We start from the raw sequence: 22,591 nt of genomic DNA on the forward strand, positions 1-22,591 counted from the left end.
AACCTCCGCCTCCTGGGTTCAAGCAATTCTCCTGCCTCAGCCTCCTGAGTAGCTGGGACTACAGGCGTGCACCACCATGCCCAGCTAATTTTTGTATTTTTAGGAGAGACAGGGTTTCACCATGTTGACCAGGATGGTCTCGATCTCTTGACCTCGTGATCCACCTGCCTCGGCCTCCCAAAGTGCTGGGATTATAGGCATGAGCCACCACGCCCGGCCCCTCAAGCAATTCTTATGACTCAGCCTCCCGAGTAGCTGGCATTATAGGTGCCCACCACCATGCCGGCCTAATAATCCCGTGAGGAATACTATTCCTTTTTAAATGACTGACAGTTAGAATTGTTTGCTTAGTTTGCAGCAACCATGTGAGGGCAAAGCCACCCACATGGTTTGGAAGGACAGGAACTGGTCCTGTGCCAAGCTGTGCCTTCTCTCTCAGTGGTGGAGGGGGTAGTGGGGCCTGCAGGGAACTAGGCAAACTCAGGCCCTGCCAAAAGGGATGACAGATGCTCCCCTCCAGCTGACAATAGCTATGGGAGAGAGAGGACTCAGAACTGCCAGATCTTTCCATATTTCAAAAGACATGATTAATCTAGCTTTTCTTGTGAAGTCTCCTGATTTTTTTTCTTTTTTTTCCCTCACAGACAAGAAGTCTCTTGATTTTTGAATGTTGCCAACTAATTCTAATTTTATTTAAGCACTGCTCACTGTATAAACAATATACATCCAGGTCACTATACAGTACGCATGTGTGGGCCACATCCAGTCAAGCCCTACATAGGTTGCGTTTCTCAAGGGTGGATTCATCTGGTTTTCTTTCTGTGCCCCTCAGGACCTACCACAGCACCTGATGTGTAATTGGTACTCCAAAATATATATGGAATAATGAACAAGACAATAGGGAAATGAGACATACATATATTGACAATTAATATATTTATTTTTTGATATGGAGTTTCACTCTTGTCACCCAGGCTAGAGTGCAATGGCATGATCTCTGCTCACTGCAACCTACAACTCCCATGTTCAAGCAATTCCCCTGCCTCAGCATCCTGAGTAGTTGGGACTACAGGTGCGTGCCACCACACCTAGCTAATTTTTGTATTTTTAGTAGAGACGGGGTTTCACCATGTTGACCAGGCTGGTCTCAAACTCCTGACCTCATGACCTGCCCACCTCAGCCTTTCAAAGTGCTGGGATTACAGACGTGAGCCACCACACCTGGCCTGAAATCCTCTTTTTTTTTTTTTTTTAATTAAATTTTTTCTTTTGTCAGGTGTCTTGCATTGGAACTGAAATCCTCTTAAGTCTTGACTAAGAGGCTGGAGGATCTGCTTTCAAGGTGGCTTATTTCACACATACCTGGAGAGCTGCTACTAGCAAGTCAGATTCTTTCCATATATGGTCTTTCTACACATGGCCCCCTCCACAGGACTGTTGAGTGTCTTCACAACATGGTAACTAGTTTCTGCTAGAGTGAGCACTTCTAGAGAGTGAGACAAGAAGTTATCCCTTTATCCCTTTTACAGTCTAGCCTAGAGGGTCATATAGTATCATTTCCATCATATTGTATTCATTAAAAGTCAGCTCTAGCCCAGTCCAGTGGCTCACACCTGCAATCCCAGCATTTTGGGAGGCTGAGGGAGGCAGATCACGAGGTCGAGAGATCAAGACTATCCTAGCCAACTTGGTGAAACCCCATCTGTACTAAAAATACAAAAATTAACTGGGCATGGTGGCACGTGCCTGTAATCCCAGCTACTCAGGAGGCTGAGGCAGGAGAATTGCCTGAACCCAGGAGGTGGAGGTTGCGGTAGCCGAGATCGCGCCATTGCACTCCAGCCTGGGTAACAAGAGTGAAACTCCGTCTCAAAAAAAAAAAAAAAAAAAAAGAATAATTGAAGCCAGTTCTCTCCTTATCAGAAGAGTGAATTACAAATATGGAAAGTGAGAAATCCAACATAAATTCTGTGGTGTTGGATTGAGAACTGGAAGTAACAGTGTGAACTCACAGTTTGCAAGATAGATAGAGGTACATAGATATAAACAAGTGTGTATGTGTGTGTGTGTGTGTGTGTGTGTCCTATTTGTCCTATTGCTGTACAGGAGAGGGCCTGGGAGGAGCAGAATCCTAACAGCAATGGGCATATCTGGCACTCAAATCTTGGCTTGAGTACACTTAGGACCCAGAAATATCGTTTTCCCTAAAAGGAATGAGAGAAATGGTGGATCCCAGGCTTGGAGCAGGGAATATGCAAGATGAGCCCGAAAAATCTTTTTGTACTAAAAGCAAGGATTTGCTTAAAGAATATTAGGGGCATATGGAAAGGACCCATGAGCCATCATCAAGGGGCTTCTGCTGGCCAAATCTGGTACAATGTGAACCAATCAAATTAAGAAAGTATAGCCCTATTTTAAATAAAATAGGAAAGCATGAGCCCATACTCATATATATAAATAAGTGAGAAATTTTATGAGGCACAGGCTATTTATAGAGTTTCAGAGTATCCACAAAATATGTATTAATTACAAGGGGGGAATGGATAATTTTACACCAGAGAAGCCTTGCAGACATCACCTTAATTAAGTGAGCAGGGCAAACATCATTCCTAATGTGACAAATTAAAGTCATGCACCACCTGATTGGATGCAAGGAGAGGAGCTCAGCATCACTTCTGTGGAAACATGACTCTAGTCATGACAAAACAGCAGACAAACCAACATTGGGGCTATAACCAAATAATTGGATTGCAATCACCAAAAATATCAAGGATATGAAAGTTACGGAAGGACTTGAAGAACTGTTTCAGAGTGAGGGAGATTAAGAAGATACGAAAACTACAAGCTAGCTGGTCACGGTGGCTCATGCCTGTAACCCCAGCACTTTGGGGAGGCCAAAGCGGGCAGATCTCCTGAGGTCAGGGGTTCGAGACCAGCCTGGCCAACATGGAGAAAACCTTTCTCTGCTGAAAATACAAAAAGTAGCCGGGCGCGGTGGCTCACACCTGTAATCTCAGCACTTTGGGAGTCTGAGGTGGGTGGATCACGAGGTCAAGAGATCAAGACCACCCTGGTCAACATGGTGAAACCCCGTCTCTACTAAAAATACAAAAAATTAGCTGGGCATGGTGGTGTGTGCTTGTAATCCCAGCTACTCAGGAGGCTGAGGCAGGAGAATTGCCTGAACCCAGGAGGCGGAGGTTGCGGTGAGCCGAGATCGCGCCATCGCACTCCAGCCTGGGTAACAAGAGTGAAACTCCATCTCAAAAAAAAAAAAAAAGAAAGAAAAGAAAATACAAAAACTAGCCAGGCATGGTGGTTTGTGCCTATAATCCCAACTACTTGGGAGGTTGAGGCACAAGAATCACTTGAACCCGGGAGGCAGAGGTTGGAGAGCTGAGATCACACCACTGCACTCCAGCCTGGGTGACAGAGTGACACTCTGTCTTAAAAAAATGAAAATAAAAATGAATAAATAAATACATTAGAACCCAGATCAATTAAATCGAAGTTTGGGGGGATGGGATCCAGTGTTTTTTAAGGCTCCCAGGTGATTTCAATATGCAGCTGATTGAGAACCACAGTTCTAGTAGTAGGTCTGGATTAGCACTGGGTGGGGATGTGCAGAATTCAACTCCTATGGCAGGTCATTCCTCTAGTGAGGTCTCTAAGAGCTCTTCAGGCAAGATGACTCCGCAGATAACCGATGCTCAGTGCAGTACTGTAAGCCTCAGTGCACTTTTGAGAATCCTCCTCTTTACTTATCATTGCCTTCACTTCAACCTAAGAAACTTGGTGAGGCTATGAATTCAACTGATACTATCATTTATCAAACTGTTGCTCAAATATCAGGTCTAATTTTTGGCTACTTCAGCCCTGTGGCAATAAGAGGATAGAGATTCTTTTAACACAATCACAGAAAGTCACTGGACCATGCTTTAGATTGAGAATTTATAGCATATTCTTTCTTGGTCTTTCTTTCTTTTTAAACTTGAAATAGTCTCGGATTTCCTCCCCCCTCCCAACAAAGAACCATCTGAGAGCAAGTTGCTGATGTGATTATCCCCTAATCCTTTAGTGCAAGCTTTCTCAACCAGGGTTCCTCATGTGATTGACAGAATAGAAAAAAAATGATTTGAATTTAAAAAAACAATCACCTCACCAGAAACTGAATCAGCCAGAACCTTGATCTTGGACTTCCCAGCCTCCAGAACTGTGAGAGTTAAATTTCTGTTGTTTAAGCCACCCAATCTATCATATTTTGTTTTAGCAGGCCAAGTTGATTAACACGAGGCCTCCTAAAGAAGGCTTGGAGGGCCGGGCACGGTGGCTCACACCTGTAATCCCAGCACTTTGGGAGGCCGAGGTGGGTGGATCACGAAGCAAGAGATCAAGACCATCCTGGTCAATATGGTGAAACCTCGTCTCTACTAAAAATACAAAAAAATTAGCTGGGCATGGTGGCACATGCCTGTAATTTCAGCTGCTCGAAGGCTGAGGCAGGAGAATTGCCTGAACCCAGGAGGTGGAGGTTGCAGTGAGCCGAGATCGCACCATTGCACTCCAGCCTGGATAACAAGAGCAAAACTGTGTCTTAAAAAAAAAAAAAAGAAGGCTTGAAGGAAGTGCTACACTGTATACTCAGAAAGTTATTGTAGGCTCTTTCCTTCAGTGTGCATTTATTCAAGGGACTCTGGACCTGAGAGCTGACTCAGGCTTGGAAATTGGAACAAGAACTGTTGCTTTTTATCATGATGGCTTCAGTCAAGCCTCTGTTTGCCAGACTTAGAGTTTTTAGTTATACCTGATCCTGTAGAAATGTAATGGGCTGTACGTCTCTCTCTTTCTGGCTTGTAGATGGCTGCCTTCTTGTTATATCCTCACATGGCCTAGGTGCATGTATGTGAAAAGAGAGATCTCCTTCTCTTCCTCTTCTTAAAGGCCAATAATCCCATCATGAGGGCCCCATCCTTATGACCTAATCTAACCCTAATTACTTTCCAAAGGCTGCATCTCTAAATATTATCATACTAGGGATTTGGGTTTCAACATATGAATTTTGGGGAGAACACATTCAGTCCATAGTATTATACCCCTGGCCTCTTAAAAGTGCGCTAAAGTTTAACAGTAGCCCAAACTGTAATCTTCATTCATTCATTCCATCCTACCAGTCCCAAAAGTCTTAATTTGGTCCAGCACCAACTCTAAATCTAAAGTCCAAAGTTTCATCTAGACTACTATGGGTGAGACTTGAGGTGTTCTTCATCCTGAGACAAATTCCTCTCCAGTGTTCAACCTGTGAAACCAGACAAATACAATGATGGGAAAGGCATAGGATAAACATTACAACTTCCAGAAGGAAGAAATAGGAGGCCAGGTACAGTGGCTCATGCCTGTAATCCCAGCGCTTTGGGAGGCTGAGGTGGGTGGCTCACCTGAGGTCAGGAGTTGAGACCAGTTTGGCCAACATGGCAAAACCCCATCTCTACTAAAAATACAAAAATTAGCCAGGTGTGAGGGTGGGCACATGTAATCCTAGCTACTTGGGAGGCTGAAGCATGAGAATCACTTGAGCCCAGGAGGTAGAGGTTGCAGTGAGCCAAGATTGTGCCATTACACTCCAATCTGGGCAACAAGAACAAAACTCCGTCTCAAAAAAAAAAGAAAGAAAAGAAAGAAAAAAAAAAGAAATAGAAAAGAAGGACAGGTGATTCCGCTGGAAATGTTGAAGAAAAAAAAAGAAAAAAAGGGAATAAAAAAAGGACAGGGTGATGTGTCCCAAACAAATTCAAAACTTAGCAAGGTGTATTCTCTTTGATCTAAAGCCTTGAGAATAATCCTCTTTGGTTATATGCTCTGCTGTGTGGACCCACTGGGGTGATGGTCCACCTTCAGGGCTCACTGGGACAGTGGTCCTGCCTCTGCAGCTCTGCCAGGCAGGGTGTGACCTCCCAGTTTCTGGGAGCCTAGTCTGAAGGTTCTGCATGATGGTTCCACCCCCAAGGCTTCAAGTGGTGGCCATCTGGCCAGCTGAAGTTGAGGCAGGTCTCTGAATCATCACTGGGTGTGGGGATCGCTCCAGCGTTGAGACCACTCGGTGTCCCCGCCATAATGGAGCTTGAGCCCGGACATGTTTCTCACCCCCTGGAAGCAGTCGAGACCAGTGAAAGAGAGATTTAATAGAAGTTTGAGTTTGCAGAAGCCTATTTCTGGCCCACTGACCTAAAAGGCTGGGTGAAAGCTGTGTGGTTTTACTAGGCATTGTTTCTTGAAGTACCTGCTCTGGGCTAGTTTTATGACTTTGTTTACCCTCTATTGATGGGTCCCGTGCTTGTTCCTGTGACTGCTATTTGCAAAGTTAATGGGTCTATCGCCTCTCTGATGACTTGCATAGATCATTAACATTTTAACTATAGGTTTCCTCACCCTGATAATGAGACCCACCTCCATGACTTGATTGTACCCATTGTGTGACTTGATTGTACCCATTGTGTGTTTTCCGCTGCCTAAGCTTGTAGCCGGATGGCTCTCTCTTCCCTTTATTAAGATAATGGCATCTGTTCTGATAATTGAGATGGGACTAAGAATGCTTATGTAAATGAGGTGGGGCAAAGAATGTTCCTGTAAAATGAGGTAGAAAAAGATATATATACTAACTCAGTGTACAATAAAGTTGCTGGTTTTAGGGCCAGCCCTCCAGACTCCAGCTGTCCTGTCTTTTCTTTTCTTCCGCGCACTCTCTCTTCCAGGTATTGGGACCCTCTTGCAGGCCAAGAGACCCCGGCAGACGTGCCGCTCTCACCGGCCCCTGACAACTGGGGTTCTCAAGGTCATTTTTCCATAGTTTTGAAGAAGAGCACAGATTTTGCAGCCAAACGGCTCCATTGTCCTGTCTTGTAGAATCTAAGAAGTCCTACAGTTTTTCTTCATTTCATCCTGTATCTGTCTTTTTCTTCATTTCATCCAATATCCATCCCATATCTTTTGTTCAAACTGGCAATGTGCCTGCTTATATAATCCCATAAACCCTTCACAAAGCAGTAGTCCGATCACACCCTTAGTGTTCCCTTTAGAACAAGCTTTCTCATTTTTTGCAATACTGGCAGGCTGAGTGAGGATTATCCAAATCTTCAAGTTCTGGTTATTTTTTTTTTTTTGAGACAGAGTTTTGTTCTTGTTGCCCAAGCTGGAGTGCAATGATGAGATCTCAGCTCACCACAACCTCCACCTCCTGGGTTCAAGCAGTTCTCCTGCCTCAGCCTCCCGAGTAGCTCAGATTACAGGCATGCGCCACCACGCCTGGCTAATTTTTTGTATTTTTAGTAGAGATGGGTTTTCTCCATGTTGGTTAGGCTGCTCTTGAACTCCTGATCTCGTGATCTGCCCGCCTCAGCCTCCCAAAGTGCTGGGATTACAGGCACAAGCCACCATGTCCAGCAAGTTCTGGTTCCTTTTTGCTTAACAATTCCTTCTTCAATTCATCTCTCTCTTCTCACACATTACTGTAAGCACTGAGGAGGAGCCAAGCCATTCTTTCCATACTTTGCTTAGAAATCTCCTCAGCTGGCTGGGTGTTGTGGCTCACACCTGTAATCTCAGCACTTTGGGAGGCCAAGGTAGGCAGATCACAAGGTCAGGGGTTCGAGACCAGCCTGGCCAATCTCATGAAATCTTGTTTCTACTAAAAATACAAAAATTAGCTGGGTATGGTGGCATGTGCCTGTAATCCCAGCTACTCTGAAGGCTGAGGCAAGAGAATCACTTGAACCCAGGAGGTGGAGGTTGCAGTGAGTGAGATGAGACTGTGCCATTGCACTCCAGCCTGGACGACAGAGCAAGACTCTGTCTCAAAAAAAAAAAAAAAGAAAGAAATCTCCTCAGCTAAATATCCAGTTTTAATCACCTACAAGTTCTATATTCCACAAAACACAGAAACATGATTCAGCCAAATTTTTGCCATTTTATTATGAGGATCATTATTCCTTCAGTTTCCAATAACATGTTCCTATTTCTGTCTGTGGCTTCAACAGGATTTCCCTTAATGTCTATATTTCTAATACTTACCTCAAAACTGTTCCAGCCTCTACCCGTTATCCAGTTCCAAAGGTGCCTCCATACGTTTAGGTATTTGTTACAGCAACACCCCACTTCTTAGCACCAAAATCCGTAATAATGTGGGTTCCCCATGTAAAAAGAAACAAATATATGTGTGTGTGTGTGTATGTGTGTGTATATATACATATATATATATATATATATATATATAGTGTGTGTGTGTGTACATACACATGATTCATTTATTTATTTTGAGACAAGATCTGGCTCTATTGCAGAGTCTGGAGTGCAGTGTTGCAATCTAGCCTAATACAACCTCTGCCTTCTGGGTTCAAGCCATCTTCCCACCCTCAGCCTCCCAAGTAGCTGGGACTACAGGCATGTATCACCATGTCCTGCTAATTTTTGTATTTTTTGCAGAGAAGAAGCTTCACTGTGTTGCTCAGGCTGCTCATGAACTCAAGTGATCTGCCCACCTCGGCCTCCCAAAATGCTGGGATTGCAGGGGTGAGCTATCATGCCCAGCAAGAGATTTATTATAAGGAATTTGCTCATATGAATATAGAGGCTGAGAAGTCCCAAGATCTGCAGTTGGCAAGCTGGAGCCCCAGGAGAGTTGATGGTGTAAGTTCTAGTTCAGGAATGAGTCAAAGACAGGAGAAGACTGATGTCCCAGGTCACAGACGGTCAAGTAGAAAAAGTAAATTACCTGTTTATGGATGAGTTCCACACAAACTGGGGAGAGCCATCTGCTTTACTAAGTCTACTGGTTCAAATGTTTATCTCATCTGGAAACACTCTCACAGACATCCAGAATAATGTTTGTTTGTTTGCTTGTTTGAGACAGAGTCTCACTCTGTTGCCCAGGTTACAGTGCAGTGGTGTGATCTTGGCTCACTGCAACCTCTACCTAAAGGTTTAAGTCTCTGCTAGAGACTTAAAACAACACACACTTGCTATCTCACAGCGTTGGTGGATCAGGAATCTGGGCACAGTTTGTGTCCTCTGTGCCAGCCCTCACAAGGTGGCAGTCAAGGTGTCAATTGAGGCTGCATACTCATCTGAAGACTGGGGATGGATCCATGCTCAAGCTCACTCACCTGCTTGTTGACAGGATTCTGGTTTTTACAAGTGGTTGACAGAGATCAACCTCAATTTGGTGCCATTTGGTGCTCTCTGGCATGTCAGCTTGCTTCATTAAAGCGTGCAGACACAGAAGGCGTAGAGCAAGACGGAAGTCACAGTCTTTTATAACCTAATCATGGAAGTGATAGGCCATCACTTCTGCCATATTCTTTTTGTTAGGAGCAAATTACTGGGTCTGGATTACATGGGTGAACACCAGGGGGCAGGGATCTTGGTGAGCCATCTTTTTTTTTTTGAGATGGAGACTTGCTCTGTTGCCCAGAATGGAGTGCATTGGCATAATCTCAGCTCCTCTGCCTCCCAGGTTCAAGCAATTCTCCTGCCTTAGTCTCCCAAGCAACTGTGATTACAGGCATGTGCCACCACACCCGGCTAATTTATGGTGAACCATCTTAAAGGCAACCTACCACAATAATCTTATCTTCAGCCCTATCTAGGGACGAAGACCAGTCTCAGATTTTTTCCATTTCCCTGAGTCTACTGCTTATACCTCATACCTCATATAAATTGCTGTTCTATTCAGAATTCTTGATTGCAAAGTTAAAAACTAATTCTGGTTAACTTAAGCAAAAATGGTCTCTATAAAGTTAGGCTTAGGCTGGGCACAGTGGCTCATGCCTGTAATCCTAGCACTTTGGGAGGCCAAGATGGGTGGATCACCTGAGGTCAAGAGTTCAAGACCAGCCTGGCCATCATGGTGAAATCCCGTCTTTAAAAAAAAAAAAATTAGGCTTAGAATTCGAAGGAATTTTTTATATTCTCAAAAATGACCACTAGGTATGTAGTGAATACATCATGGTTTTTGTTTGTTTGTTTTCTTCACAGATGAGATCTCTCCATATTGCCCAGGCTGGTCTCAAACTCCTGGGCTCAGGTTATCCTCCCATCTGCCCTCCCAAAGTGCTAACATTCCAGGTATGAGTCACTACACCCACCCCATCATGGCTTTTGAATGAGTAAGTGAAAGGATAAATATAAAAGTGAATAAATTAACAAAATCTCCAGAAGTAAGTGCATGTTACCTGGTGGCATATTTGGCTTGGGAAATCCCTCAAAAACTGAAACTGTTTGTTTGTTTGTTTGTTTGTTTATTCATTTTGAGATAGATTCTGTCACCCAGGCTGGAGTGCAGTGGCACAATCTCGGCTCATTACAACCTCTGCCTCCTAGGTTCAAGTGATTCTCCTGCCTCAGTTGCCTGAGTAGCTGGGATTACAGGCACACACCACCACGCTCAGCAATTTTTTTTTTTTTTTTGAGACAGACTCTCGCTCTGTCATTCAGGCTGGAGTGCAATGGCGCTATCTCAGCTTACTGCTTCCTCCGCCTCCTGGGTTCAAGTGATTCTCCTGCCTTAGCCTCCTGAGTAGCTGGGATTACAGGTGCATGCAAACCACGCCCCTCTAATTTTGGTATTTTTAGTAGAGACAGGGTTTCACCATGTTGGCCAGGATGGTCTCGATTTCTTGACCTTGTGATCCATCTACCTTGGCCTCCCAAAGTGCTGGGATTACAGGCATTAGCCACCACGCCTGGCCAGGGAGCTGTTTATAACAGGATATTTATATATATTCATTTGGAAAGTTGTCAACAATATGTTACTAGATGACAAAAGTACATTCTAGAACATTTTTAAAAATTCAGGTACATTTAATTTCAAGTAGTCATCAACTTTTCAAGTGTCCAATAACAAAACCGAGGGCAAGGTTGTGGAGGGGCTATCGATTGATGATTTGGAGATTTTTAAGAGGATTAAAAAAGTGCAATTTCACAGGAGGCATTGAACACCCCAAAGAGAATCAATATTGGTGGCTCCACCAGTCCTAAGAAAAAAAGAGTTTATCAATTTTTTATTGCTCTGCATACATTATCCCAAAATGTAGTGACTTAAAGCAACAGCCATCATTTTATCAGCTTAACAATAACCCACAACACTTGGACCAACTAACAGCCATCATTTCGTTACCTCACTCTGTTTCTGGAGTTGACTGGGCTCAGCGAGGCTGTTCTTGCTGGGATCTTTCAGGCAGTTGTAGTTAAGCTACAGCTGGGGCCTGCAGGCTTCCTCTCAGCTGGGGTTTCAGCCAGATCATCCATATATGCCTCTCTCCCTGTGGCCTAGGTTTCCTTGCAGCACAGCAGCTGGATCTGTGTATGAGTGTCCCAAGGAGAGAAAGCCTCGGTGGCAGCTGATCCGTTCTTGTAACCTGGCCTCAGAAGTCATTTTGCATCAGCTCCTCTGTATCCCATTTGTTAAAAGCAAATTACTAAAAGCAGCCCATATTCAAGGGAAGGGAAATCAAGAGTCCATTCTTTTTTCTTTTCTTTTCTTTTCTTTTTTTTTTTTTTTTTTTGAGCTGGAGTTTCACTCTTGTCACCCAATGTAATGGTGCTATCTGGGCTCACTGCAACTTCCGCCTCCCAGGTTCAAGTGATTCTCCTGCCTTGGCCACCCGAGTAGCTGGGGTTACAGGTGCCCACACCACACCTGGCAAATTTTTGTATTTTTAGTAGAGACAGGGTTTTACCATGTTAGCTAGGCTGGTCTCAAACTCCCAACCTCAGGTGATCTACTCGCGTCGGCCTCCCAAAGTGCCGGGATTTCAGAAGTGAGCCACTGCTCCCAGCCTTAGACTCCACTCTTGATATAACAAATCTCCAAGGACACGTGGACATGTTTTAAAAACCACCACAGGAGCCATTAAACTGGCTGCTCTGGGCTCTGCAAGTGAAGTCTTCCCAGGCAAATGCAATGACAGCTGAATAATGAGCAGGGTGCACACTAACTTTAGCAAAGACAGACATAGGGACAGACTCTGGGCATGCTGTGGTCTAGGGCATGGAGCACAAACAGAGTTCATTTTCTATTCCCAGTACTGGATCTCATCCCAGGTGCCCAACTTGCTTGCTTTTCAGGCCGGCTCCTTCTTGGGCAGTGCAATCTGATTTGGCAAAAGAAACATGGGCTTTGAATGCAGACAGACCTGTTTCCAAGCCTGGTTATGCCACCTACTAACACTCAAACTTGGATGAGTTACTCATTATCTCTTTAGGGATCCTATCAGTCAGGGTCCTGCAAAAAACAGATGACACCCTCGATTGGGTAATTTGAGGAGAGTTTAATAAAAGGACTATTTACAAAGGTAAGGGTAAGGTGTAGAGTAACCAGGAGGGATAGTGCAGTACTCCAGTACTCTGGGACTAGGAACAATAGGGCATTGCCTCCACTGGGCATAAAGGGGCCAGCAAGGGGAATGGTTTTCAGGACCCAGAGACAGAGAGACTGTGTGCAGGGCACACCTGTATCAAAATGGAACTGTCAGTGCTGCCCACAGCCAGTCAGTAAAGGCTCTGCAGAGGGAACCAGGGACCGTGTACCAACTCTGGTCTGTCACCTCCTGCTGGTGCCAGGGGAAGCCAGAGGCGGAAGGAGCTTGCCAATGCTGAGCTTCTCAAAGCCTCAGCTTCTGGGGGTTGAGTGGAGAGCCAATCTGGGGGGCCAAACAAGATACTTAACACAGAGATTACACGAAAAATGGATAAAAACAGCCTAGCCCAGAGAAGATACTCAGTAGACCTTAGTTCCAACTCCCTGATCAAATCTTTACTTAATAGAGAAAGTAAGTAAAGGTGTAGAAAAGGTGCTGGGCTTACTTTGCATAAAAATGCACACAAATAGCCCAGGCGCAGTGTCTCACACCTGTAATCCTAGCACTTTGGGAGGCTAAGGCGGGTGGATCACCTGAGGTTAGGAGTTTGAGACCAGCCTGGCCAACATAGTGAAACCCTGTCTCTACTAAGAATACAAAAATTACCCAGGTGTGGTGGCATGCACCTGTAATCTCAACTACTCAGGAGGCTGAGGCAGGAGCATCGCTTGAACCTGGGAGGTGGAGGTTGCACTGAGCTGAGATCACACCACTGCACTCCAGCTTGGATGAAAGAGCAAGACTCTGTCTCAAAAAAAAGAAAAAAAGAAAAGCACACAAGTGTGTTTTAACACAAAACATTTTGAACATTTATAATTTGCCCCCTGGAAGGCAGAAAGGCAAATATATCCTGTTTGGGAGGCACACCACAGCCTAGAGCAGCATCTAGTGGTTGTTAAATACATAGAAAAATATGGGAATTCTAGATATTCCCATGAAACCAACTGTTACAAACCCAAGTAGTGGTTTCCAGGCAAATTGGACAGGTTTGTCTAGGCCTCCTGGAATTTGGATGCCATGTTTCTTTTGAGACAGACTCCCCCTGTGTCACCCAAGCTGGAGTGCAGTGTCATGATCTTGGCTCACTGCAACTGGGTTCAAGAGATTCTCCTGCCTCAGCCTCCCCAGTAGCTGGGACTACAGGCATGCACCACCATGCCTGGGTAATTTCTAGTAGAGACAGGGATGTTGGCCAGGCTGGTCTCAAACTCCTGATCTCAAAGCGATTCGCTGCCTTCGACTCCCAAAGTGCTGAGATTACAGATGTGAGCCACCATGCCTGGCCTGGGTGCCACATTTCTAATTACCCCTTTCTTGGAACCAACTGAGGATGTAACCACATAAAAAGTGCCAGCAGAGGATGCAAAAAAATTTTCTAAACCGCAGTGAGCCGTGTTTCCTGACAAAAATGAGAACTGACATTTAGTTGTCACCTGGCAGCCAACCTCAGGAAAGTGTCTGCTTCACTTCTGTCCTTCCCTTTTCTTATTGGAAATGCAATATAAGGACATGAATGGTGTTTTTAAAAAAGAAAATCACTTATAATACCACACCCCCATCAGCCCCTTTTTTGCAAGTTTGCTTTCTGGTCTCGAACTCCTGACCTCAAGTGATCTGCCTGCCTTGGCCTCCCAAAGTGTTGAGATTACAGGCATGAGCCACCACACCCAGCCTGGATGCCACATTTCTCATCATCCCTTTCTTGGAACCCATCTGAGGATGTAACCAGTTACTTTGCTCTTGTAACTTCATATTATAATATAGTTATAGACTATTTACTCCACTTCTGTTTTTCAACAAAGACACCACAAAGACTTCCTAATTATGAATCTTTAATCATTGCATAATATCCATTGAGATGATATACTGTAATTCATCAGTTATTCCCTTATTATATATTTATTATGTTCCTTTCCTCAATTTTTTTTTTTTTTTGCTTTTATAAAAAAATGTTTTCGGCCAGGCATGGTGGCTTAATAAAAGTTCTCATGGACATTTTAAAAAATTGTTATATATTTATTTTTTGAATTGGGATCTCCCTCTGTCACCCAGGCTGGAGAGCATTGGCACAACCATAGGTCACTGCAGCCTAGAACTCCTGACCTCAAGCCATCTGTATTAGTCAGTTTTCATGCTGCTGATAAAGACATATCTAAGACTGGGAAGAAAAAGCGGTTTAATGGATTTACAGTTTCACATGGCTGGGGAGACCTCATAATCATGGTGGAAGGCAAGGAGGACCAAGTTATGTCTTAAACAGATGGCAGCAGGCAAAGAGAGAGAGCTTCTGCAGGGAAATTCACATTTTAAAAACTCTCAGATCTCATGACTTATTCACTATCATGAAAACAGCATGGCAAAGATCTGCTCCCGTGCTGCCACTGGGTTCCTCCTCCCACACATGGAAATTCAAGATGAGATTTGGGTGGGCACACAGCCAAACCATATCATTCAGCCCCTGGCCCCTCCCAAATTTCATGTTCTCAGATTTGAAAACCAGTCACGCTTCCTAACAGTCCACCAAAATCTTAACTCATTTCAGCATTAACTCAAAAGTCCACAGTCCAAAGTTTCATCTGAGATAAGGCAAGTCCTTTCTACCTACAAGCCTGTAAAATCAAAAGGAAGTTAGTTGCTTCCTGGATACAATGGGGGTACAGGCATTTGGTAAATACAGTCATTCCAAATGGGAGAAATTGGCCAAAACAAAGGGCTTCAGGCCTCATGCAAATCTGAAATCCAGTGGGGCAGTCAGATCTCAAAGCTCCAAAATGATCTCCTTTGACTCTATGTCTCACATCCAGGTTATGCTGATGCAAGAGGTGGGTTCACATGGTCTTGGGAAGCTTCACCCCTGTGATTTTACAGGTATAGCCTCCCTCTGGCTCCTTTCACGGGCAGCATTGAGTGTCTGCAGCTTTTCCAGGCACATGGTGCAAGCTGTTGATGGATCTACCATTCTGGGGTCCGGAGGATGGTGGCCCTCTTCTCACAGCTCCACTAGGTGGTGCCCCAGTAGGGACTTTATGTAGGGGCTCCAACTCCACATTTCCTTTCTGCACTACCCAAGCAGAGGTTGTCCATGAGAGCTATGCCCCTGCAGCAAACTTCTGCTTGGGCATCCAGGAGTTTCCATGCATTCTCTGAAATCTAGGAGGTGGTTCCCAAACCTCAGTTCTTGACTTCTGTGCACTGGCAGACTCAGTACTATGTGGAAGCTGCCAAGGCTTAGGGCTTACACCCTCTGAAGCCGTGGCCCAAGCCCTACATTAGCCCCTTTCAGCCACGGCTGCAGCAGCTGGAGGAGCTGGGACACAGGGCACTTTGGCATGCGCTGCATCCCGTGCTGCACAAGGGTTCAAAGACCTAAGAGGGAATAACAGGGGATAAAGAAATACATACAGACAGACATATATAAAGCTGGGCCAGGTGGTCCAAAAAGCTGATGATGTCAGTCTCTTTGGCCCCGACCTGCCTTAGAGTACTTTATTTTATATGTTCACAAAGCACATAGCAGAGGGAGGATGCACTTACTTAGAACAGCCTGTGGTTATAACTCTCATACTTCAGTTAACATACTTCAGCTAACAACTATCCTGCAGCAAGGTCAGTGAGAGCTGGTTATCTTTTTCTAGGCCTCTCTGCTCTTCTTCGAGACATACACATTCCCCTATTATGGTTTTGCTTCTCTGGAGTTCACCCAAAGTTCACAGCAGCCTTGCTGCTGATTCCCCCAGAGGAGGTGGGCCACTCTGGCTCTCTACAGGGCACCAAGTTCCTAGGCTACACACAGCATGGGGACCCTGGGCCCAGCCCATGAAACCACTTTTTCTTCCTAGGCCTTTGGGCCTGTGATGGGAGGAGCTGCCATGAAGACCTCTGACACACCCTGGAGACATTTTCCCCATTGTCTTGGGTATTAACATTTGGCTCCCTGTTACTTATGCAAATTTCTGCAGCCTGCTTGGGTGTCTCCTCAGAAAATGGGATTTTCTTTTCTATAGCATTGCCAGACTGCAAATTTTCTGTACTGCTTCCCTTTTAAAACTGAATGCTTATTTTTTCCTTATTTTTTTATTTTTAGTAGAAACAGGATTTCACCATGTTAGCCAAACTGGTCTCGAACTCCTGACCTCAGATGATCCATCTGCCTCGGCCTCCCAAAGTGCTGGGATTACAGGCATGAGCCACTGTGCCCGGCCTAAAACTGGATACTTTTAATAGTACCCAAGTTACCTCTCGAATGTTTTGCTGCTTAGAAATTTCTTCCACCAGACATCCTAAATCATCTCTCTCAAGTTCAAAGTTCTACAAATCTCTAGGGCAGGGGCAAAATGCTGCCAGTCTCTTTGCTAAAACATAACAAGTGTTATCTTTGCCCCAGTTCCCAACAAGTTCCTCATCTCCATCTGAGAGTACCTCAGCCTAATTTCACTGTCCATATTATCAGTATTTTGGTCAAAGCCATTCATCAAGTCCTTATGGAGTTCAAAACTTTCCCACATTTTCCTGTCTTCTTCTGAGCCCTCCAAACTGTTCCAACCTCCGCCTGTTACCCAGATCCAAAGTCAGTTTCACATTTTTGGGTATCTTTTCAGCAGCACCCAACTCTACTGGTACCAATTTACTGTATTAGTCCATTTCCCCCCTGCTGATAAAAGACATACCCGAGACTGGGAAGAAAAAGAGGTTTAGGCCAGGCAGGGTGGCTCACACTTGTAATCCCAGCACTTTGGGAGCCTAAGGCAGGTGGATCACAAGGTCAGGAGTTCAAGACCAGCCTGACCAACATAGTGAAACCTGTCTCTACTGAAAAATACAAACAATTTAGCTGAGCATGGTGGCATGTGCCTATAGTCCCAGCTACTCAGGAGGCTGAGACAGGAGAATCACTTGAACCTGGGAGGTAAAGGTTGCAGTGAGCCAAGATTGCACCACTGCACTCCAGCTTGGGCAACAGAGGATTTTTAAACCTCTCAAAAAAAAAAAAAAAAAAAGAAAAAGAAAAAGAAAAAGAGACAATGCACTTACAGTTCCACATGGCTGGGAGGTCTTACAATCATTGTGGAAGGCAAAAAGGAGCAAGTTAAATTTTATATAGATGGCAGCAAGCAGGCAAAGAGAGAGAGCTTGTGCAGGGAAACTTGTGTTTTTTAAAACTATTAGCTCTTGTGAGACTTATTCACTATTATGAGAATAGCACTGGAAAGACCTGCCCCCATGATTCAGTTATCTCCCAATAGGTCCCTCCCACAACACGTGGGTGTAAGGTGGGTCGCCTTGCTGGGAACTCGAACATGCCCATGCCTCTCCACGCCTAGAAACTATGTCACCACTCCACACCCAGCACCAAGCCCCACACTCAGCACCTAGCTCCGCCACATAACTTTCCCCACCCACTTCTGCACTCAGCACTCAAATCTGCACTCAACACTAGGCTCTGCACTCAGCACCTAGTCCGCCATTGGAAAACCCCGCCAAAATTCAAAAGAAGCCCCACCAGAACCTGCCCAATAGCATTTTGTCCCATCTAGGTCCCACTCCCCCTGGGTGGCCCGCTCACCAGAAATCCCGCCTACCTGCCAATAGCAGCTTGTCACATCCACGTCCTGCTCTCCCACTATCAATCAAAAGCCTCCACTCCCTATAAAACCCCACATCTGAGAGGAGTCCACGTGACTTCTCCGGCCCCTCCTGTCGGACCGCAGAACCTTTCCCAGGAGCTGATTATATTTCTTTATTCCAATAACTGGCCTCAGTTGCTGCATTTGAACCTTGGTTGCTTCATTCAAACCTTACAGTGGGAATTCAAAGATTTGGGTGGGAACACAGCCAAACCATATTACCATCCTCCCACTTCAGCCTCCCATAGTGCTGAGATTATAAACATGAACTATCAGGCCCAACTATGGACTTTATTTTTTGAGATGGAGTCTTGCTCTTCTGCCCAGGCTGGAGTGCAGTGGTACAATCTGTCAGCTCACTGCAACCTCCAACTCTCCATTCAAATGATTCTCCTGCCTCTGCCTCCTGAATAGCTGGGATTACAGGCACCCACTACCATGCCCAGCTAATTTTTGTATTTTTAGTAGAGATGAGGTTTCACCATGGTGGACCAGGCTGATCTCGAACTCACGGCCTCAGGTGATCTGACCGCCTCAGCCTCCCAAAGTTCTGGGATTACAGGTGTGAGCCACCACACTCAGCCTTTTTTTGTTTTGTTTTTAATAGCTTAATGTATTTTAATAGCAAACTTACAGGAACAGTGCAGAAGACAGACAACATTAAAAACATGTACTTGCATGTAGGACAACTCAGTCAGAAAAGTATAGTGAATATCAAAGTTGAACCTTCTTGAGGCTTATTTTCCCAAAATGCCTGCAGTGGGATTCTGGGCATGGGCTGGTCAGGGATCTGGCCCCCACTCTGAGGGTTGGCCTCTCCCACCATCCCCAGCTCCCCTCTGTGTTCCTCCTCTCAGCACAGCCATTGCCGCGCTTCAGCTGTGGCTCAGACTACACTGAATAAAAGCCCAAATTAGAGCAAAGGGGACCCCAAACAAAAATATTATTTGCCTTTACAGAACCTGGAGTCCAAACACCTAAAAGTTCTTTAATCACAACACCCTACCCTGCAAATCCCAGGACTAACTGAAAAGCAAAATTGGCTGGGTGCAGTGACTCATGCCTGTAATCCCAGCACTTTGACTAGCCAAGATTGGAGGATCACTTGAGTCCAGGAGGTGGAGACCAGCCTAGGCAACATGGCAAAATCCCATTTCTACAAAAAATGCATGGCTGGGCACAGTGGTGCACCTGTAGTTCCTGCTGCTTGGGAGGCTGAGGTGGGAGGATCTCTTGAGCCTTGGAGGTGGAAGTTGTAGTGCGCCGTGATCAAGCCACACACCACTGCACTCCAGCCTGGATGACAGAGCAAGATCTTCTCTCAAAAAAAAAAAAGAAAAAGTAAAGAAAAATTGGAGCTTCGGGCCCCTCTGCCCAGCAGCTCAAGCCTGAACTATAGTTTCCTTGGGTTCAGGTTTCTGAACTTTAGACCTGTTGCACAGAAGTGATATTTCCCTGTGAGAAAGAGTCCAGGCCTGGGGATCTTTGAGTATTTTGTTTTCAACCTCGTGGAAGAACGCTGAAGTGCATTTCTCTCTGGCGTGAGTTTTCTGGCCCCTGCCTCTGGTTATGACCTGAAGCAGCTGTGATCTAGGGACCTGGATGTGAGCCTTGGGCACCTCTGAGCCTCATAACAAGAGCAAGACCCATTCCTGGGTCCTGAGCAAAGTGGAAGTCTGCAGTATCTGTGCGGGAGCTCCTTGGACAGGAAAAAGCATCAGAAGTAAGCTATGCATCTCTTCAGGGCCGGGCCCCAGGAAAGTGAGAAGCATTTGTCGACAAAAAGCATCAAACTCTGTAAAATATTTGAAGAGATTTATTCTGAGCCAAATACGAGTGACGATGGCCGGTGACACAGTCCTCAGGAGGTCTTGAGAACATGTGCCCCAGGTGGTCATGGCACAGCTTGCTTTTACACATTTTAGAGAGGCATGAGCCATCAATCAAATACACTTAAGAAATACATTGGTTTGGTCCAGAAAGGTGGGACAACTCAAAGCAGGGGCTTCCAAGCTACAGGTGAATTGAAACATTTTTTTTCTTTTTCTTTTTTTTTTTTTTTTTTTGAGATGGAGTCTCACTCTGTCGCCCAGGCTGGAGTACAGTGGCATGATCTGGGCTCACTTCAACCTCCACCTCCCAGGTTCAAGGGATTCTCCCACCTCAGCTTCCTGAGTAGCTGGGATTACCATGACTGGCTGATTTTATTTTTAGTGGAGACGGGTTTCACCAGGTCAGCCAAGCTGGTCATGAACTCCTGAACTCTGGTGATTCACCCACCTTGGCCTCCCAAAGCACTGGGATTATAGGCAAGAGGCACTGCCCAGCCAAATTTAAACATTTGCTGGTTGATAATTGGTTGAGTTTGTCTAAAGACCTGGGATTGATAGAAAGGGAATGTTCAAGTTAAGGTAAAAGATTGTGGAGACCAAAGTTCTTTTAAGTATTATAGTGGCTGCCCTTAGATGACAAATGTTTCCTATTCAGATTTTAATCTCTGTAGGATTGGGAGGGTCTGGAAGAAAAATGTCTAGCTGTATTAATAGAGATTCTTTACAGAGGCAACTTTCCCCCCACCAAGAACAGCTTTGCAAGGCTATTTCAAAATATGGCAAAGAAACATGTTTTGCGGTAACATATTTTGATTTTCTTCCTTGCCTTGTAATGTTATGCCAGAGTCAGGTTGGAAAGTAAATCACAGCCATGTGCAGTAGCTCATGTCTGTAATCCCAGCACTTTGGAAGGCCAAGGCTGGTGGATCATAAGGTCAGTAGTTCGAGACTAGCCTGGCTAATATGATGAAACTATGTCTCTACTAAAAATACCAAAAAATTAGCGGGGCATGGTGGCACATGCCTGTAATCCCAGCTGCTCAGGAAGCTGAGGCAGAAGAATTGCTTGAACCTGGGAGGCGGTGGTTGCAGTGAGCTAAGATCACATCACTGCCCTCTAGCCTGGACCATAAGAGCCTGACTCTGTATCATCAAAAAAAAAAGAAAAGAAAAGAAATGCCGGGCGTGGTGGCTCACGTCTGTAATCCTAGCACTTTGGGAGGCTGAGGCAGGTGGATCACGAGGTCAAGAGATCGAGACCATCCTGGTCAACAAACCCCGTCTCTCCTAAAAATACAAAAATTAGCTGGGCATGGTGGCGTGTGCCTGTAATCCCAGCTACTCAGGAGGCTGAGGCAGGAGAATTGCCTGAACCCAGGAGGCAGAGGTTGCGGTGAGCCGAGATCGCGCCATTGCACTCCAGCCTGGGTAACAAGAGCGAAACTCCGTCTCAAAAAAAAAAAAAAGAAAAGAAAAGAAAAGAAATAATGATATATAGGGTTATATAAAATCCATCTGATGAGAATTTATAATTTGTAGGGCATGACTCCCCAGACCCCTTCAATAAGTATTTGGGTAAGATAAAAAAAAAATCAGAGTTTAGTTCTCAGGCTGCAGTGCTTTTCTGGTCACACATGTGCCTATTGGTGCCAGAGTGAGCAGAAGCTCTCAGAGAGCTGCATTTAGGAATTGCCCCTGTCCCTCAACTTCTGCTTGGCCTTGGCCTCAGCTGTCCTGTGCTCAGAGCTGGCTCCTGAGACCTTGCACCCAGTGTAGTGCTTGGGTAGAGCTGAGAGGGCCTTAGGTCCTGATGTTTCCCACATGGCTCTAAAAGGAATCCCTCCAGAGGCTTCTAAGAATATGGATGTGTGGGTCAGGATTGGAGCAAAGACAACTACCTTGTCTTTCCCTTTGGGGAATCCTGGCACTGACCAGCCTGCTCTGTTCTGGGATTTGTCTTGTTAGCTGTGCATGTCTCACTGAAGGAACTTGGGTCATTTCAGGCAGATAGAACCACCCAATGGGTTCAGCTTGCCAGAGCCAATTTATCAAGACAGGGGAATTGCAATAGAGAAAGAGTCATTCACATAGAGCCAGCTGTGCAAGAGATTGGAGTTTTATTATTACTCAAATCAGTCTCCCTGAGCATTGGAGGATCAGAGATTTTAAGGACAATTTGGTAGGTGGGTGTGGAGGAGGCAGCTAGTGAGTCAGGAGTGCTGATTAGTTGGGTCAGAGATGAAATCATAGGAAGTCAAAGCTGTCTTGTGTCCAGTAAATTCCTGGGTGGGGACCATAGGATCAGATGAGTCAGTTTATAGATCTGGGTGGTGCCAGCTGATCCATCAAGTGCAGGGTCTGCAAAATATCTCAAGCACTGATCTTAGGCTTCACAATAGTGATGTTATTCCCAGGAGCAATTTGGGGAGTCATGTAGCCTCCAGCTATGTAACAATGGCAGGACAAGTCTCCAGGCAAGAAGAGGGTTTGTTTTGGGAAAAGGCTATTATTTTCTCTGTTCTAAACTATAAACTAAATTCCTCCCCAGAGTTAGTTAAGCCTATCCCCAGGAAAGAACGAGGACAGATTGGAGGTTAGAAGCAAGATGGAGTTGGTTAAATTAGATCTCTTTCATTGTCTCAGTTATTTTGCAACGGTGGTTTCACTCTCCCCCTACCACTTCTATGGCTGAAGAGCTTCTGATACCAAGTGTGGGGGAAACGCT

The 22,591-nt window shown here is 45.1% G+C and overlaps 1 protein-coding gene across 1 annotated transcript in view; it reads left to right on the forward strand.

The window, feature by feature from the left end:
- The first annotated feature begins 12,736 nt into the window (after positions 1 to 12,736).
- The window catches only part of LOC110568599 (wings apart-like protein homolog), a 30,944-nt gene continuing 21,089 nt past the window's right edge, over positions 12,737 to 22,591 (forward strand). The window contains exons 1-2 of the mRNA XM_064373647.1: positions 12,737 to 12,821; positions 15,215 to 15,232. Of these exons, the coding sequence (XP_064229717.1) occupies positions 12,737 to 12,821; positions 15,215 to 15,232 (103 nt within the window). The remainder of the gene's footprint in view (positions 12,822 to 15,214; positions 15,233 to 22,591) is intronic.

Source organism: Aotus nancymaae, unplaced genomic scaffold, assembly GCF_030222135.1.
Source record: "Aotus nancymaae isolate 86718 unplaced genomic scaffold, 86718_ANA_hifiasm-v0.15.2.pri h1tg000010l, whole genome shotgun sequence".
NCBI lineage: Eukaryota > Metazoa > Chordata > Mammalia > Primates > Aotidae > Aotus > Aotus nancymaae.